Below are 12,271 nucleotides of genomic sequence, written 5' to 3' on the forward strand. Positions count from 1 at the left end.
CTTTTAGACACCGCGCCGCTCCGTCACAGCTGCAAACGGATCTCACTTCCTCCTACCCCACCACCACCACCACTACCACCACCACACCCACCACATTTACAACAGAGGGAGACAGAGTTTCCCTAAAGCTACATACAACATCCTGCATCAGTTTCATCGTACATCATGCTGCTCGTCATCCTCCCTACCGCACCACCCTCTCCCGACAACCCTCAATTTTCGCCGAGCAGCATTAGTCGTGGTGAGCGCTGCGTGCTCCATTAGTTCTCATTCCATGTTTATACTGTTTACTTTGTCATCGTGCTCCATTAGTTCTCATTCCATGTTTATACTGTTTACTTTGTCATCGATTTTCTCTTGCGTGTCGTTGTATACTACAATGGCGCGCCTCTCGCCCAACCATTTTCCTTTTTTTTGACGACAGGTAATGCCGGGAAGCTCTCGTCACTGCACAGCGCTCGGTCGTTTAAAAAATCCGAATTGAGTGATATTTCATAACAGTATTTTTTCAGGTGTAATGTATTTTCTAGGAAAATGAATCTATACTCTTCCATCATTTGCACATCCAGTCCTATTCACACACATCTCTCTCTCTCACCCATGCCCTCTGTGGATGATCCGAGAGGTCATGGCCAATTTCAAGGAATTTAAACTTCAAAGATCATTACTTACAGTTTTAAGGACTCTAAGCAGCTAATGTAATTCGGTTTCGTACTTCATAATCCTAATCTGAAAAAAATCATTTATACTTTGCTGAGAGACGTATCGGATTTTCTGGTCGAGTCTACCCTGTCAACAACAGCGCCGCCTGGAAAATGTGATTTGAGAGTGATGCATCAGTAAGCCTTAGGGTAAGTATGGATGAAAGTCCTTGCCAGCTTCTTCTCGCTGTTGTAAAGGATGATGGATAAGACCCCAGCAAAGACCAGACATATCATACATCTTCTTTATTTTTTTTTATCCCATCCCTTAGTAGAAGCTGGCGTGTCTTAGTCTTATCACGTGGTACCACTGGGACTAGAACAAAATTGGAAGGAACCAGAAAGTAGGACTATGAAGACTTTTGACCTTTCTTGCCAAAATTTAGGGAGGAGTGTGAGGTCAGGTGAACAACAAATCGCTGAGTATCTTTTTTTCTGATTTTAGTTGTGCACCCAGCCCCTGGTCGAGATGAAGCAAGAGTAAGTCCTTTTTTCAGGGTAAAATCAACAACTGAAAGAAAAGCGTCTTGTTTTCGTAGTTAAAGTTCGATTCCCGCGATCACCACTTTCGTGTTTCTTTTTTTACCATGACATCTTTGTTACCACTTTATATCAACCAGGTGTAAAACAGTATACACAGGTGTGTACACCGCTTTATAACTTTGGAAACAAGATTCGTTTCCTTGCGATCCCAGTGTTGCCCTAAGGGTAACGACTTGCCCTTGTTTCATGGGTTACTACTACTGTGACTACTGTCCCCTTTTCTTGGTTATGTCTACAGACTTAAGGATTGTAGTTAAAAGCTGCAATTGTGTAACATTAAGTCCCTGGCGCCATTGTTTTGCGATATTTTCGTATGGAGAAAAGTGAAGTGAACTGTCTACATGTCCAGCCACCAAGCCATCCGTCTGTTAACTGCTCCGTCTGCCAAAACAAGTGCTCCAGTTACTGCCGTCTGTGACCTCATTGTCTCAGGTATTTACGATCCTGTTGTTTATTCCAATGACTCCTGACAACACATCTACAGATGCTCTGTTACCTGAACTTCTACAAGACAGGCACAGACACTACAGGGCGATCCGTTACCTGGGTTTTACCTACTGACACTAGTCACACCCTATCACATGATCCAGGGATTGTGTTACCTTGTCGTTTTTCCACGTGACCCGCAGACACCAGATGGCGCGGTCGTTGTTGGCTGACCTCAGCACGGCGAAGTCCTCGTGGTCCTGGCGCCAGGAGGCCATGCACAGGGCGCGCTGCTGCACCATCAACTTGCTACCCGGGGGTAGACACAGCTCGTGCCGGAAGTCAAAGAACACCCCGTCTCCCTTCACGCAGTCGCTCTCCAGCCGCATAGGGGCCGTGCTGGCGTCGATACACACGTAGGGATCCGAGGCCGACGATGACGACGATGTCAACGGCGACATGTAGGCGCTGCTGTAGTAGCGGCTGCTGGTGGGGCGGTGTCGCCCCGTGGGTGAGGCGTATTTGAGCAACAGGTTGAAGCCCCCGGTGATGGGGCACGCCACGGGAGGGCTCCGGAAGTGCTCGTACGAGATCCAGGGCCAGGGATCGATGAACATGTACTCCTCGTCACACAGGGACTGCAGGAAGCGCTCGCCCTGAAAAAAAGGTCAGTGATGTGAACATGCCACGTCACCATGCAACGTGAATCCGTTCTGCCTTGCTACAAGTTGGGAGACAGAAGAAGGGAAATGATGTTTTCCATCAAACCTGCGTTTCAATATAACCAAAGACAATAGACAATAAAGATGTCTTGTATCTTGTATAAACAGGTGTCGCACGCAGAGAAAAAACAGTTTGGCCGACACCAGATCCGAACCAAGGACAGTCGGCTGACGAAGACAGGCCTTAGTGCTGAATCTTCTCAGTTCCATAATAGTAACATCAGCTCATCAAGAGAATCCGAAAAGGGTGTGTATTTTATTCCTGGATAATGATTCTTATTAACGAAAGGCATATTCTTAGCACGTGAAGGGGGAAGAAAACTGCGGAGGAAAAAAACTATAGGACAGAGACATAGACTGGGATAAGTATAAAATGTGGAAGGTGGGAAGTGAGGAATGTCCTGAATAGTGCACTACAAGGCAACGGCAAAAAGGGTCGCTACACCCCCAATAATAATAATAATAATAATAATAATAATAATAATAATAATAATAATAATAATAATAATAATAATAGCGAGGTAACCAGCGTGAGCCATGCTCACCTCACTCTATAAACACGCGCACGACACAAAGACTCAGATCCTGTTGTTCTTTCTGTGAAGCTAATGGACGGCCAGGGTCGTTGTTTTGCCGGATGACATCCTGGCAGAGCGAGAATAATAACTGATTCGACCTTGTTATCTAACTGCATTGTTAAAACTGTTTCATGGTGTGGTGAGCTGATTGTGGCGGTTTGTGTACACAGACAGACAGACAGACAGACAGACAGACAGACATATATAAAGCCTCGCGCACGCACGTGCATACATGGACATGATAAAGACAATTTTTAAATCAGTCCTGCCTACGTATTCGTGGGTAATACTTTGCAAGACTTGCCACTGTAATGTCTGATATTACCGAACGCTGAATGTGACGTGATATTCGTGTAACGTCCACAGGTGACGTGTAATGATAAATCACGCACGGCAATATTAAATAAAGTACTATACACTAAACTGTAAATATAAAGTGTACACTCTCTCTCCCTCGCTCACTCACACGTGAAAGTAATGGATTCTACTGATTTCTTCAGATTCTGAATTCGCGGATAACTGAAACCCGGGATAATCAGCTAACAAGGGGACACGACTCTCATTGCGCGGCCACAGAAATAAATGCGTGACGCACTTTAGCGTGTAACGCAGCTTAACCTGTGACATGCTTTCACTGAGTTACGTACATTATTTTCATTTTCTCACCCTTGTACCCTGGGACCTACCTTGACGTGCGACATCTTGATCTGCACCACGCTGAGGTTGCGCTGCAGGAACTCCACGCATGCGTACATGACGAAGGTGGACTCGAGGTGCTGCACCAGGTACTTGGCCTCGGCCTGCTGCTCCAAGCACACCCACGTGTAGTTGGACTGCGTGCACTCGGGGCCCGCGGGCTGTCGGTGCCGCATCTTGGTGCCCGACCTGCTGCACGTGCCCGAGCGCGCGAGGATTCGCCCTCCAACCACGTCGAAGGAAGTCCTGGAGTTGGACTGGTTGATCATCCAGTTCGTCTTGCCTTTCCTGCTCTGCAGGAAGTCCGGGAAGTGGCATCGAGGCTCCACGGCGGAGGAGGACGGCGCCCGAGAGAAGGGGACTTCGGAGGACACCATGAGGACGGTCAGGAGCGCTGACGTCAGCCCGACCAGTGGGGCGGTGATGTTTCGTAACATGGTTACGTCACAGAACGTGCAGGGTCAAAAGTCAAGCTTGCCGTGTCATCGCTTTAAGAGGTCATCGAGTGCAGTAGAGGGACAGCTATCAGGCGCTGGGGGACAGAAAATTGAGCAGGTTGACGGAAAGGCTGTCCTCTTCTGTTGTTAACCCATCTGAAAAGTAAGGAAAGAAAGAAGCTTAAAAAGAGTCCGTTTTATTCGTCCCACTCCTCCCCACACATAAAGATGTTAATACGTATGCACCAGTGGGGCTTAGCGTATATTTTTTGATTGGACAGGAAACCAAATTGAAACATACATCAGTTCACAATATGCTAAAAATAATATGAGACCAATAAATAAAAAGAAAATCACAAGTAAACAGATGTTTTCGTTGCAACCTCCTGTTCCCCATCCTCTTCATCCCCATTGTCTTTGTCGCCGTCGTCATCCTCTCAACATAGACAAGACCATCATCAATGGTGAACTTTCACATCACGTGTCATAAACCCTCGCGCCACACTGTTAAAACTGTTAAGACCCGTTGATTCTCTGAATGCTTCTCTATCCGCTCAACCGTTCTCCATCCTGGTCTGAAGCCGGACTATTTCCTAGAAGTTCCTCCGCGGTGGATGTTAGCATGACTTTGACTGGTTGGCTGATGAGGAGAAGTGGTCGTTAGTCCCCCACTGTTGGTTGCTGACTATTTTTAGAAGAGGTTAACTAATGACTTCATTCACTCTGTGGTCCATTCACTGTGTTCCCAGACTCCTCGGTGTAAAGCAGTGAAAGCATTTGTTGTTTTATTCCCATCCTGCTTCAGCAGCTTTGCTAGGACATTGCTACCGCCGGCTGACTTTCCTCCCCTCAGACTGGATCCAGCTCCTTTGACCTCTTGCCACAGGACTGCAAGGTCTGCAAGTTTGCCGATTCTAGTTGCTTCGAAGGATGTTATCGTCTGTCTTCATCCGGACGTTGCTCAGGTCTCTGCAATATTCAGTCCATCAGCATTGCTTTCTGGGAGAAGTCGACCAGTTCTGTCTTCAATGAATGAGGTCTTGTGTTGACCTGTCTTAGTCTAACCCTCCATCTTTTTATTTATAATGTTTTCACGAAGTTTTAATGACGAAAGCCAAGCTCAAACTATTTTCTCTCTTGTATGAACATTTTGAAATAACCATAAACCAGATTTGTCACAGATGTGCAGGATTTCCAACGGCTGGTTGTAAAGTCCTCGTCAGCGTCCTCATCCAGTAAATCTTTTGCTAGTTCAAGTACACAAGCCCTCGGAGCCAGTCAGAAAGTCGGTTTGCTTTGCCGTGAAAGACAACTCTCCCGAAGGAAACCAGTCTGAGCGGTGTTGAAGGTAGGGGGAGGAAATAACGGTGAACGTCAGGAGGAGTTCAGTGCCCCCTCTACACAAAAACACTCCTGTAGCCGCTGTCGCCTCCTGCGTTGACCCTCCCTGGAGAGCCGAGCGTTAAGTCTGCAGACGACGAAGCAGTTAAAAGCACGATTGCGTAAGTAACGCGATTTCCGGTGCTGAGCAGCAGGGGTGGAGGACTCGGGGATAGTATTTCTCCATTATCGGCTAATGCGTGGACTAGCCGCAGAATATTTGCCATGATTTCGGATAAAGGCTCCGGCTGAAGGGTGTCTCCGCAGTTGTGGGCGCAGCTTCCGAGAGGGAGGTAAATCGCACTGAAAGGTAACCGGAAGCTGGTTTGTTGATCTTGTCTGGGCTAAACGTGTCTGCGGTGATCGCTGACTTGTCGGTGCGCATGCCCAGTGCTCATTATAGAGACTGTCCATCCGGAGACCTGTGATCTCAGTAAGCAACAAGCCCCCCCAAAAAAAAATGAGTAAAGCAGGTTACCTCCCTTACCAGTATTCAGTTCTACAGGTTGAACGATGATAACACGCACAAAGCCCTTGTCTAATACATCTAAATAATTTCAAAAACGTAGGTAAGTCTCCCACAGTCTGGTGGCCGCAGGGATTGTGAAGGTAAGTGCTTCACCGTGTCTACATAAAAAAAAAAATTAAAAAAAAAAAAACACACGGAGGGCAAGAGCTCAACTTTGTCCTTCTGCCATCTTTTATCTCTCCTCTTAAAGTTCTGTGAGGTCCACAGGGGATTTTTCTAGACACAACTGAGCCTGAAGTCAGGACTCAAACTACTGGGCTGTTAAACCTCCCGGTAAATTAAAATTATTCCAGTCAGCATATAGATACTGCGATGTTGACTATAACCTAAATTTTGTAGTCAAATTTTAAAACCCTTTGCAGCTTGCGTAAACTGTCGAGTAACTTTTTTAATGATACTCAACATAACAAATAAATAAATCACAATCTTTTATAAATTTTGGAATGGTCTACACAATCATTACCCTGACTACATCACAGCAAACACTAGACCAGACTTTTTCTCAAAGACGTGCACAGAGACAGGATCTGAAACTGTAAACGACAACCCTTGCTGTCTTTCTCACAAGCGTTACCTCCCTTACCTAGCCTGGAGTGTAATGTAAAACATAGACCGGAACTACATGCTGGAGTGAAACTTTATGCCAGAAAAAAAAGTATATATTCTCGAGTAGACATACTCACTCTACAATACACTTTCCAACCTTCACAAGCAGAAAATTATATTTCTGATTTCTACCTGCCCGTCTCCATGAACCTTCAGTGTAATTAATTAATACTTTAAGTACTTTTAGCAGAGGGGGAATGCAGAGGGGGAATTTCCGATTGATTGATTGATTGATTGATTGATTGATTGATTGTTCAGCTATCAAACAAGTACACCCTGTGTTTGTCTAAGCCCTCGGTTCTGGGTAATGACATTTCATGTAACCTCACAAATCCTGATACAAAGTCAAATAATACAGTCCCATAAAATCCATCTCTGTGTATCAGATTTTACAGAAATTTGCAGAAATTACATCGTTGATTATCTAGACAAACAAGAATCCCTTGACATCCCCGAAAAGTGGTCTACAATTTATGCACCCTGAAATGTCTACACTGTCCACTTCACAGACAGCCTCAGTCACACAAGCGGCCATAGAGCCACCCGACATAAACCGTGTATATTGTTACATTATTGTTGATCATGTCGGGGGAAGTGCTAAATATAAAAACATGTAGCTTCTGCATCGTTTGGGGTTTCCAGTAATCCTCATTGCGAAACATTACAATGTCTGCCGGAGGTCAGCTCTGCTATAAAACGGTGATTACGTCGGAGGCAACGGTCATAAACTCTCAGCACAGCATCGTCTACAGTCAACAACATCGTCAACAGTCAACAACAGTGTCCTTAGCATGAGCGAACACAATACATGGACCCCAAACACTAGGCTTTTCTTAATCTCTTCAAGAGGCTTTAATCACAAATTGTGTATTTAAGAAACATTAAGTCCACACTGTGTGTAGTTATCTTTCCTGGATGGTAGAGGACTGACCATCTCCGGCTTATCTTTCCTTGCTTTCCCAAAATAGCATCGGCGTTGTCAGCATACTTCTGTTTCTAAATCCTTGTTTATTTAAGTATTTTTAATAAAATCATTTTCAGTCTTTTGTATTTTCAAAGTTAACTAAATTGAATACAGACTGCATCGTCGTCATTGTCATCGTTACCATCGTCACCATCATCACAATATTACGATAAAATAGCTTTATGAAAATCACACATTAAGAAAAAAAATCGCATGAATTAACTGGCTTAGCAAAAAATGCTCCGGCAATTTTTCAAAAACAACAATTCTGAACTGTTAATTCGCAAACCTTTACAATGCGTGCAGCCCACAAATTACAGCCGCCTTGCTGCCTCTTGTTTCTTCACAAGCATCACGTGAGCTTTGGCGCATGCGCCGAGAACTCCAGGGAGCTGTTTCTGTCAAACAATGCCTGATGTTGCCGTGGACACCTCACCAGCTCTCTTGGCTCATCAAAAACATTTTAGAGCGCGGTCGTCACCTCCGTAACTGCGCCTTCTTTCTTTCCAGGCCAAGAAATTTTATGGCGCCCTCGTCAAAAACACAGTCGTTTCTGTAGAAAATCTCAGTTTAATGGCGCCAGCTCGTGACAATATTCCAGCGGGTCGACGAGTGGCTAATAGCACTTCAGGGTAGACTGTGACCTATTCACGAATAGGTAAACATACACACATACACACATACACAGCAGTTTAAGTAAGTTTTACATACGTCACAGCCGATGAACGAGAAAAGATAGTCGACGACCATATCCTCCAGTACGACGACAGACGAAACTGGATGACAAGTGTCGAGGACAGTTTCCAGGTAGGGTTAACGGTTCCACTGTGAGTCGTCCAAAGCGGGTAGGAGGTACAGACAAGTCCACCCGCTAGAACTTTGAAGTATCGACTCCAACCGATTTCGCTCGTACAGTTACCTCCCCTTCACGCAAAATCCTCCTGCCTCCCCATCCCCTACATCCACTGCACCACTCACTACTAGCCTCGCTTTGTGGTGTTGCACTTCCGTCCCAAGAGTCCGGCAGAGCGAGTCCGTGCGGCCAAGAAGGAGGCGGTGTGTATGGCGGAGCGGGGACGTGGCGGCGAGCTGAATGCCACCCGACTCGTGGAGTACCTCGCGCGGTTTACACCCGCGCCAAAACATGATTCCATTTCCTGGGCCATTCTCAAAGCTTCCACCCTACCCCACCCTCATCTACCCACCTACCCTCCCGTCCAGCTGGAGGTTCGCGTGGCGTGGAGTCTCCTCCAGCCCCTGGCCCACGAGCGCTGATCTAATTGACCTGCAGTTGGCGGGCTGTGAGTAAACACCGGGCCCCGCGCCTGCAGCAGCAACCAGTCAGCGGCGTTTTCACTACACCTGGCGGGCACGAGGGTAGTGTGCGCACGCGCCACTCTGTGTGTGTGAGTGCGCACGCGCGACTCTGTGTATGAGTGCGCACGCGCGAATCTAGGTATGAGTGCGCGTGCACGAGCGTGTGTGTGTGTGCTCGTGAGCGTGCGTGACAACTTGCGGATAATGTCACAGACAGAAAAAACTGTCTAAGCTTTAGCATCACTTACGTCACTAGCCTCGTTTCTTAACCAACGTCGCAGGCGTAACAGGCTTCTTCTGAACTACGTCACATACGTCACATGCTCTTTTCTTCTGACTGACATAGCCATCTCACGTCTTTCCTTGTTTGTTAAGAAATTTTTCGAATTAATTAAGCAATTATGTCTAATTACTTGTCGAGGTCTTGCGAGGTAGTAGTTGAATGTTTTCGTAGCTTGTCGCCCTTTTTCTAGCGAGGGACTAATTACAAGTTAATAGGAAGTCGTTACTAAACATCGTCGATAAGTTTTTGGGAAACTGTGATTTTAACGGGAAACGACAAATAACGAAAACATTTTAATATGGTTTAGTTGATGTACATGTGAACAAGAGTCACGTGCCAGCGATATTTTTCTGGTCACAAAAAGAAAAAAAAATAATGACAGTTGTGCATTGACCCAAACAAGTGGGAGAAACCCAAGTGAGTACCCGTAGAAAACCCACGCAGTCAGAAGAGAAAGTGCACACCCGACACAGACGTGGTCACAGCCGGGAAAATAAAATTGTTTTTCTCACTAAGGGAGAAAAACTTTAGCCAATCAAACGTGTGCGTAGGTGTCGAGAAAAAACGGATAGAATTTAAAAAAGCATCTTTGTCTGCAGCGGTAGAGAGGAAAGGGGTGGGGTGGATTACTGTTCAAAGAATTCGTTCGATACTTGTTAGGTGCTCTTTCCATTTTTATACGTGCTTCATTGTTTTCTTTTTCACCTTTTCACCACGTTTAATTTTTTTCTTTTTTTTTTTGGCTTGTTCTGGATATCTTTCCTTTTTTGTATATTTTATCTAACTATTGCATGAATCAGCTTTTGGGTTTGTATTAGGTTTAAGATTTGAATAGTTGGACTAGGCTTTAGAGCAGCGTTAGAGTTACGGTTGAGTTAGGGATAGTTTTGTGTTAGTGTTTAGGTTCGGGAAAGATTTGCGTTAGGCTTAGAGTTAAGGTTCCTGTCTGGGTTTGGTTTGTGGTTAGAGCTTGTGTTTACAGAAAAAGGTTTAACAGTCTTGATAGATATATCAGTGCACAACAGCTTATTTATTATTTTAATTTCTTGCTGTCTAAGAGTTGCATGCTCGTGCTATGATTAACCGGTTTTCTTGCCCCAGTAATTAGAGGAAATGATAATTGAGCCTCCCCTCAGTCGTGTTCAGCGAACCGCGCATGTCATGACACAGTTTCCGTGCATTCTGATTGGCTGTAACTTTTGTCCCAGTTTAAAGTGTTGTCTCCTCATCTCATTCATTCCCCTGCCGTGGCATGTTCTCACTATACTTTAGTTGGTAATGAAAACGCTTTACTTCTGTCGGGCAACGGTGCCCCCCACCTCCCCGAAAAGAACGATTGTTCTTTTGTCAAAACCACTAGCGCCCATGTCTGTTCTGGAACGAGTCTCTCCACAGGTCGGGAATAAATCGACAAAAACGAGTTTTTTTGTTCTTTTTTTCGACCCTCGTGAAGACTGCCGGCCCTTCCATGGCATTTGGTAACGATCTGACTGGGGGTAGCTGGCAGTGTACACTCCATCAATCCATAGCCTGTAGTACCGTCTGACCTATGGCAATCAAGCAGACAACCATCAGTTCGTGACAAGATGGCGAATGTCTGTTCGCTCGCCTGCTCTGTGGGTAATAGTCAGAATGTTGAGTCTCTGGGCAGACTTCAGTCGTTTGTGTCATTTCTTATTGTCATTTTGCCAACAGCTTTTTTCAGACAGACTGGCGCATGCGTATTGACAATAAAAAATTGTCTGTAAGTGCGAGATGTGTGTGCTTGCATGATAATTAACGTTGCATGTAGTTTTGTAATATTATATATACATATCTAAGAAAATAATTTTGTACATATCAATTAACGAGAGATCGAGTAAAATACACAACCTCATGAGTTAATAAAAGAAAACCCGATTATAGATGAAGCCAGACAAGATTCCTGTGAGATAAACTTGTGTCTACACATCTAATGGACCATTACATGCACTGGTATGACATGCAAAAATTCAGAAACAAAACAAGTCTGAGTAATTAAACACAAAATTGAAGACACTACATACAGAATTATTCAGTAACAGGAAAAATTATAAAGAAGCTTTTACCATGCAAGTTTCTGTCCTTTACACTTGCATACATTATTCTAATTATTTTGTTTATTTCTTTTGCTAATTGTAATTAAAATGGTTTTTTCTCGGCCTAGTTCAATTTCCGCCGAGAAGGAAGAAGAAAGTAATCAAGGGGAGTTGGGTGTTCGTGATACAGCTACAGAGGATGACAAGAACAAAAGCAGAGCGCCGCTCAGTGGCGGTACATCCGCCAGCAGGAGAGGACAACCATGGAGGTCAGATAGAGATTAGATGATTAGATGCTAATCCTGCTTTCTTGTAATTAGAAAATTAAAGGCTGGCCATAAAATGCAGTTTCTGGCGAGGACAATGTATCGACCCTCACAATGCGGATTTGACTGTTGCTGAGTGAATGCCAGTCCTCTCATCGTGGCGAAATCCATCTTGTGGTTTCTTTTTTTCTTTTTCTAAAACGGGAAGTTAATAGAGCTGCCATTTGTGCTGGAGAGCTGTCAAAACCTGACAGGCAAAAAAGGGAAAGCATTATGGTCATCTTGGTATCTTGCCAAATGTTGTTTCCTGTCTCGCCGACCGTTTGACATTTTGTTGACTGTATAAATATTTTATATTGTGCAGTAAAATCGTGAAATTTCTCAATAATTTGATTTTCAGAAAATGTCTATCGTGTTTCTGTACCCCCGAAAATAAAATCTTCGTTTGGATCATCCTAGCGAATCGGTTATGTTTATCTATGCCTGAAATATATATTTCTTTTAATATGCTTGGATAGCGCGTTACTGGATATCTAAACACTTGGATAACGCGTTACGGATATCTAAACACTCGGATAACGCGTTACGGATATCTAAACACTCGGATAACGCGTTACTGGATATCTAAACACTCGGATAACGCGTTACTGGATATCTAAACACTCGGATAACGCGTTACTGGATATCTAAACACTCGGATAACGCGTTACGGATATCTAAACACTCGGATAACGCGTTACTGGATATCTAAACACTCGGATAACGC

General features: G+C 44.6%; 1 protein-coding gene across 6 annotated transcripts in view; it reads right to left on the reverse strand.

Moving 5' to 3' along the window:
* Window positions 1–12,271, reverse strand: part of LOC112562433 — a 73,321-nt gene that overhangs the window by 9,715 nt on the left and 51,335 nt on the right. For 3 of the 6 annotated variants that reach the window (XM_025235699.1, XM_025235703.1, XM_025235702.1), the window contains exons 2-3: window positions 3,657–4,259; window positions 1,847–2,326 (exon numbers count right to left, since the gene is read on the reverse strand). In XM_025235699.1, the coding sequence (XP_025091484.1) occupies window positions 1,847–2,326; window positions 3,657–4,103 (927 nt within the window). In that variant the 5' untranslated portion in view covers window positions 4,104–4,259. Of the gene's footprint in view, window positions 1–1,846; window positions 2,327–3,656; window positions 4,260–4,460; window positions 5,009–7,871; window positions 8,274–8,293; window positions 8,920–12,271 lie in introns of those variants that run through there. The other 3 variants (XM_025235701.1, XM_025235700.1, XM_025235704.1) reach the window with 3 other exon arrangements.

This window comes from Pomacea canaliculata, linkage group LG4, assembly GCF_003073045.1.
Source record: "Pomacea canaliculata isolate SZHN2017 linkage group LG4, ASM307304v1, whole genome shotgun sequence".
In the NCBI taxonomy this organism is placed as follows: domain Eukaryota; kingdom Metazoa; phylum Mollusca; class Gastropoda; order Architaenioglossa; family Ampullariidae; genus Pomacea; species Pomacea canaliculata.